At 41.2% G+C, this 7,584-nt stretch overlaps 1 protein-coding gene across 1 annotated transcript; it reads right to left on the minus strand.

The window, feature by feature from the left end:
* Positions 1–6,880: 6,880 nt before the first annotated feature.
* Positions 6,881–7,378, minus strand: LOC109221496. The gene has a single exon (XM_019385973.1). It carries the CDS (start codon positions 7,376–7,378, stop codon positions 6,881–6,883), a length of 498 nt encoding a protein of 165 aa, XP_019241518.1.
* Between the last annotated feature and the right edge of the window lie 206 nt (positions 7,379–7,584).

Genomic DNA, 7,584 nt, shown 5'->3' on the forward strand with positions numbered 1-7,584 from the left:
TAGACTCAAATTAATAATATAAAACAAGAAGATAGACAACAATGTAGAGAGAAAGAGAGGAGAGAATCTATTTCTTCCATGTATTCAAGTGTGTACAATGTGATGCCCAAACCCTCTATTTATAGGATGATATAGGTAATACAAAGGGATGCTATAAACATGGTATTAACTATTGAGAACATGGGGAAGATCATGGAGGCGTGGGAGTTACATCCATAATTGTAAGAAGTAGTGGGAGGTTAATGGAGAAGAGTAGTGGGAGTAACTTCTTTAGGAGTTATAGACATCCACTACAAGATAATATTTCATAACACTCCCCCTTGGATTTCTATAGATAATGTGCCTCGTTAAAACCTTACTAAGAAAAATCCCTGTGGGAAAAAATCTTAGTGAAGGAAAAAGAGTACACATATCTTGTAATACGTATTATTTGCTACCTCATTAAAAACCTTGCCAGAAAAATCCAGTGGGATAAAATCTTAGCTAAGGAAAAAAGAGTACAGCACGTATTTGCCTCCCCCTGATGAAAACATCACTTTATTCTTCGGAGAAGACGAATTCCAAGCTTGTATAACAACTTCTCTAATATTGAGATCCGCAATGTCTTGTGAAGAAGTTTGTCAAATTATCACTTGAACAAATTTGTTGAAGAACTTTGGTGAATGTGCTTTATTTTGTCTCCTCCGATAGTCCTTCTTTCAATTGATATAAGCAAACAACATTATGTTCAGTATTATTCGAATCTTCTCTTCAAAGTCAAGTCACACGTCTGTTGTGTGTTGAGCCCCTTGCTTTATCAGTTGCTTATCTTGGCACGACTTGAATAAGTATCAACAATTAACTGCCTTGTAATATGATAATATGGCAGTACTCTCACATTCAAATAGAATGTTTGAAGAACGAACTTCAGGAAAATGCCTGCATTTGCATAACCAAAAAATCTTGGCAATTGTGACGACCCAACCCGTCGTCTCATGTATTACAGCCCCGTTTCCCCCATTTACTGCTTCTTCATGTTTCAGTATCAGCAACGAGTGAGTTATATTTGAATTGAATTGGTTTGGATAGGAAATGAGATACTTAGTCTCTTTAAGGAAGGCTTAAGTTGGAAAGGTCAACCGGACGTTGACTTATGAGTTAGAAGGCTCGGATGTGATTTCCGGTGATTCGGTTAGCTTCGGGGGATGATTGTGACTTGGGAGTGCGATCGGAATTGATTTTGGAGGCCCGGTGTAGAATTAGGCTTGAATTGGCGAGGTTAGTATTTTGGCGAATTCCGGTGGATGGGTGAGAATTTGATACGGGGGTCGGAATAGAATTCTGAGAGTTGCGGTAGCTTCGTTAAGTGATTTTGGATACGTGTGCAAATTTTCAGGTCATTCGGACATCGTTTGGTCGGGTTTTTGATCGAATGCGTAATTCGGAAGCTTTTAAGAAACTTAGGCTTGAATCCGATGTGATTTAATGGTTTTAGCGTTGTTAGATGTGTTTTGAGGATTCGAACAAGTTTGAATGAGGTGTTAGGATGTGTTGGTGTTTTTGGTTGAGGTCCCGGGGGCCTCGGGGTTAATTCGAGTGGTTAAACGAGAGTTTTTGGAAGTTGCTTCAGGTCTGAGATTTCTGTCATCTGGTATTTCCGCATCTGCGGAAATGGACCGCAGAAGTGGTTCCACAGAAGCGGGTGAAAAGCGCAGAAGCGATCTTGTGTTAAATTGATGAGTTCCGCATAAGCGGACCCCTTTTCGCATCAGCGGGTCCGCAGGTGCGAGTGAATAACCGCAGAAGCGGTCTTGGGTAATCCGCAGAAGCGGAGAACATGTCGCAAAGGCGGAAGTGGTAAGTTAAGTGAGAAACCGCACAAGTGGGGAAATGGCCGCAGAAGCGGTCCCGCATATGCGGAAGCGGGACCGCATAAGCGAAAATCGCTGTAGGCAGAAGGGGTTTTATAATATCATTTTCATCCGCGAGGGTTATGTTATTTCCACCATTTTTTAGCGAGCTTTGAGAGCTTTGAGGTGATTTTGAAGAGGGATTCAAGGAGGAATGATTAGAGGTAAGTTCCTTGGCCTAAATTCACGAGATTATGTTAGATTTAACATGGAAATTGGTTGGAATTCATTAAAAAGGGGTAAAGCTAGGGCTTGAGTTTTTGATATTTCAAATTGGGATTTGATAGGTCATTTGAGCTCGGATTTGGGAGTTCTTGGTATGTATGGACTCGTGGCGAGACGAGGAATCCGATAATGTGAATTTTGTAATTTTTCGAGGAACGGGCCCGGGGCTCGGGTTTTGCCAACTTAGTGAATTTTGGTGTTTTTTGAGTCTTTTCGATTGGGTTATGTTTCTTTAGCCTACTGTAATGTATTCGTTGTGGTTTTAATCAGATTCGGCGTGCGAAGAGGTTGATTCGAAAGGCAAAGGCATAGCGAGCTAGACTTGTGGCCGGCTTGAGGTGAGTAATAGATGTAGATGATGACCTGAGGGTTTGAAACCCCGGTATATCACATTGTGACGCTATATTGAGGCGAGACACATACTCTATGACGAGTGCGGGGTCGATTGTGACTGGGGATTGTGACCCTACACATACTCTACACGGAGTAAACACTGAACTTGGAAATTTAACCCAGAAGAGATAAAAACTACGATAGAGTAATTACACAACCCCAAAAATGATCGTCTACTAAAGTGTGTGCCAGAACCTGGTGTCACAAGCTACGGGCAGCTAGTAGAATATACAACCAAAAGAATATCATCTATCCTACTGTCTGAGTCCAAATAGACCGAAATAGAAATACAAAAGAGAGACTTCTTCGGCTGCGGATCGACAATGAAGGGAGAAGCAGCTCACCGTAGAAGTCCCACGCCTGCTCACGACTGCGCACCAGAGAAATGACCAGATCCACCTGCCTCAAACCCTGTACATTTAAGTACAGAAGCGTAGCATGAGTACATAAACAAAATATACCCAGTGAGTATCCCGTCTAATCTCGAAGAAGTAGAGACGAGAGGTCGACTTGATACTCACTAGGGTCAAATAATATTTTAAGTAAGATTTCAACAATAAAGAAGTATTCGATGCACAACAGTTTACAACAGGTATGTAATTCATAACCTCACTAAAATCCTGGCAAGTCAAGTTCTATAGTTACATTTATCAATTCATTAGCCTATGGAAGGCAATATCAACATTTAACATTCTCAGGCAAAGCTATATAAGCATGCGCAAATATACCGAGGCGACGGCCCGAACCAACAGAAATAAATTGTGCACTTGCCGAGGGTCGAAGGCACGCCTATAGATGCATCTATTACCCCGCTCGCGAATCATCCATGCGACGCGGTCAAATATAAATAAGCTCATAGTCAAGCAACAACAACAATCAATACGCATATGAGGGTGACTATACAAAGAGATGCCAATTATTTCCTTTTTAAAGTGCCAATGGATTTAGGTCATTTTCCAATCCTTTCTTCTTAGTCACACGGGTTCATATAAATCCAAGATAATCAATTATACTAGAAAATCACGTAAAGCATGCTCATGGGTCCTAAACTACCCGGACTTAGCATAATAGTTGCTACGCACGGACTCTCGTCACCTAGTAGGTACGTAGCCCCCGAATACAATGACAACTACTTCAATTATTAAACCTATGGGGACATTTCCCTCTTACAAGGTTAGAAAGGAAACTCACCTCGCTCCAAAGCGCGCTCCCGATATCAAGAACAAGCCCAAGCTCCTAATTCGAAGCCGAACGATCGCGAACTAGTTAAAATAGGTAAGAACTAGTCAATAAAGGCTTAAAAGGCTGAATTCTAACTATTTAAGTAATTTCCCAACCTTTTCCACAAGTTTTCTAAATTCCGACCCCGGGCCCGCGCGCCCGGATTCCAATATTTTTCGAAGGAAATTGTTCTCTACAACCTAAGGATCAATAATATATAATTTCTAGTCCATTTCATAACAAATTCCATGCTTAAATCTTAGTTTTTGCTAAAACCCTAGGTCTAGCTCTAACCCTTGATTTTTACCAAATTTTAGTGTTTAATCTACCTAATACTCATGTAATTTAACTTATAATGGAAGGAGATTACTTACCTTGCAATAATATGCTGAAACCCTCTCTTTGGAACCACCAAAATCGCCTAAGTGTAGAGTGAAAAATGATAAAATGAGGTTTGAGTTCGTATTAAATGAAGGGTTTGGCTCGATTTTTTCAGCTTTTCATGCTCTTGCTAAAAAAAATGCATATCTCAAGATAGGAGCATCCGAACTACGAGCTGTTTACACCGTTGGTAAGAAGACTCGGTGAGATACAACATCTATAAACGTCGAAGCTCCAGCCCTTTTGATCCAGATGCAACAAATCTTTGATCAATCAAGCACCGGAATCAAGAGGATTGTTCGGGCAGCATACTCCTTTTTTTTTCCCTTTTTTTTGTTGCAGGCTCGGAGATGATATACATGGCGAGTTCTCCAATATGCATCATGAGAAGAAGGGGATGATCACCACTCCTTTTTTGTAGGTTCATGAAGCGTATGAGCCATCGACATTTGACGGAGAAGTGCACGTCACAATGCTCACCATCCGCATTGAAGCATCGTGTCATTGACACTGGTACCTGCTGCTGAATCAAGGCTTTGTGTCATTGGCACCAATCAATCATATGGGTCAATAGCTTCGTATCACTGGCATCGTGTCTGTAGAAGCAGAAACGTCGTGCTATGGCACCGATATCCATTAATCAAGCTGATCGTCGTGCTACTCGCACCGTATCTGCAAAAATGTCATCTTGTTGGCACCGAGGGCTCCAAAATCTTTTCTTATTTTTTTAGGTTTTCAAGAGAGTACAACAGCAACTTGGTACATCCCTTCTTGCAGCTTGACGAGAGACATTTAGCGTATTCCTAAGTGAGCTTGATCGACGAGCCATATCCCCACTTTACAACATGCGAGGGAGAACATGGTGCATCTCAGCTTGCGACTTGGCAAGAAAGAGGCTTGGAGCTCGAGCGACCATATTTCATCCTTGGCGAGCGAGTGCTTGGCGAACCTTTGCAAAATTATTAATTCCTTGATGTAGGAGCAATGAAGTATGAAGCTTCTTACTTTGAAAGAATAAAAACTTGAAAAGTTACATCCTATAAAGAATTCACGGATAAATTCCTTGAGGATTAGCCGGAGTCGACTTTTGAAGCTGGTATACATATCTGACATTTTGACTCTACTGCACTCTATGCTATCATCAAAACGTATATATCTCAAGCTAGGAATGTCCAAATCGCGAGCCGTCTGTGCCATTGGAAAGAAGACTCAGAGATAATGAAATCTTCAAGATATAATAGATGAATTCCTAGCAGATTGTCCGCAACAATTTTCTGAACTTGACCCATCTGTCCGCGAAATTATTTTTCAGCTTTGCGCGCTTTAGTGGAGAAATTCATATATCGAGCTACAAGTGTCGGAATTACAATCCGTTTGCACCTTTAGAAAGAAAACTCAGATACCTGAAGTACCTATAATTTTCATGGCAGAACTCCTTTCGGGCTATCAACAGAAAATTCGCGACATCGACTTAACTGCAGTGAACTTTCAGATTTGCATACCTTCTGCGAAAATAATTGTATCTTAATCTAGGAGTATCAGAATTACAATCCGTTTGTGCCGTTGGAAAGAAAACTCCTAGAGCTGCAACACATAAAAATTTCATCCCGGAACTCTTTTCGGGCTAGAAACAGAAAAATATTGAAAATCGAACTGACCGCAGGGAACTTTCAGGTTTGCGTGCTTTCGGCCAGAAAAACTGTATCTTGAACTAGGAGCGTCGAAATCACCAACAGTTTGATCCTATGAAATTCGGACGTCGAGAACTAAAATCTTGTTGAAGATGAAGGATCCATTCATTCTTAGTTAGCCTAACAAATATTTTTGAAGTTGATTCTACAGCCTTGTAATGGATTTAGATATCATCATGAATCTTATCTCCTTGTTTATTTCTTTTGCAGACTTGCGAAGGAGCTCAAAATGTCTCAGATAAAGAAGGTACACAAGATGTGGATACTTTAATGTTTCGATCAACAATCGACAAGCAAAATCTTCATGCAAAAGACGAACTTGTTGCAGAGAGACTATCATGTGGAAGTACTCATTTCCCAAAAGTTGTGTATACTTGAAGTTTTAATATCCGTGAAGCTTGCCCAAGGTGCTCACTAATGATGGAACTTTTGAGAGTGAGGTACATGCTCATGTGTGGGAACTTCAAAAAAAGAAGAAGTAGACCATTGCGCCCACGACTCAACAACAAGACACGTAGTTAATGGATTATGAAAGCTGCTAATGTCATGGGCGCGCCATCAAGGCTGATCCATCATATGGAGAAGTCACGAATGAGTTGGCAACCATGATTATCTTTCAATCATTTACATAACTTTAGATTCCTTGTATAAGATGATGTCTCATTCTGCTTTTATTGATGTACATAACTCTTTCAACATTGAAGTAATGAAATATCTTTTATGCCTTGGCACCAAATTGTCTTCTTTTCCTCAATTACATATGCCTTTAAATTTGAAAGAATTAATATGATGATCCCATGATGCCAAACCTTTTTTTTTAAACTCATGTGACTGAACTTAGAATGAAACTCTAAGTTGCCTACGTACCTCGGTGAAGAGGATCAAGTCATAACGTAGTTCAGAGGGATGAGATTTTTTTTTTGGCCGTACACAATTTAGACTCATGCGGGCCAGGAGTGTAGCAACGTGCAGTTTAAGCTCATGCATCAAGAAGCGTCATGACTTGCAGTTTAGGCTCGTACGTCGAGGAGCATCATGACTTGCAGTTTAGGCTCGTACGTCGAGGAGCGTAGGTGACTTTCATGGAAAGTACTGCTTCAGAAATTTTCCGTTGATCGGACCAACTCTGAGACCATCCTTATCGACAATTTTGTATGCGCCACTTGAATAGGCTTCCTTCACAACATATGGCCCATCCCATTTTGAGGTAAACTTGTCGCCTATGCGTTTGTTGAGGATTATAGGTTGTCGAACAGCTAGGACTAAGTCTCCCACTTGGAATGATCGTGGCCGCACTTTCTTGTTGAAGGCTCTAGCTAGTCGAGCTTGATAGCACTCCAATTTTTGTTGTGCTTCTAATCTTTTCTCATCCAAGGCCTCTAACTTTGCTAGGCGAAGTTGAGCATTCTCTTCGGATGTGAGCCCTTCTTGGATGTTTCCACAACTCTGATAGGATGTTTCCACAAAGTCTAACTTTTCTCTTTGACTTCCTTGGATGGTCGGCATGGCTTCTTTCTCTTTCTTTGCTTCTTTACGAGGATGGCAAGTGTGAACAATGGTTCTCCTTTGNCCCTTCATGGGCGAGACTTTCAAGAGAACCTTCTCGCCCACCATAAATGATACATCCCGTACCTTCTGATCCGCGTAGCTCTTTTGTCTGGACTGAGCTGTGCGAAGCCTCTCCTGAATCAACTTTACCTTATCCAAGGCATCCTGTACTAAATCCATGCCAAGTATCTTAGCCTCACCAGGCTCGAACCACCCGATAGGAGAACGACAATGCC

This window comes from Nicotiana attenuata, unplaced genomic scaffold (genome assembly GCF_001879085.1).
Source record: "Nicotiana attenuata strain UT unplaced genomic scaffold, NIATTr2, whole genome shotgun sequence".
NCBI classification, from domain to species: domain Eukaryota; kingdom Viridiplantae; phylum Streptophyta; class Magnoliopsida; order Solanales; family Solanaceae; genus Nicotiana; species Nicotiana attenuata.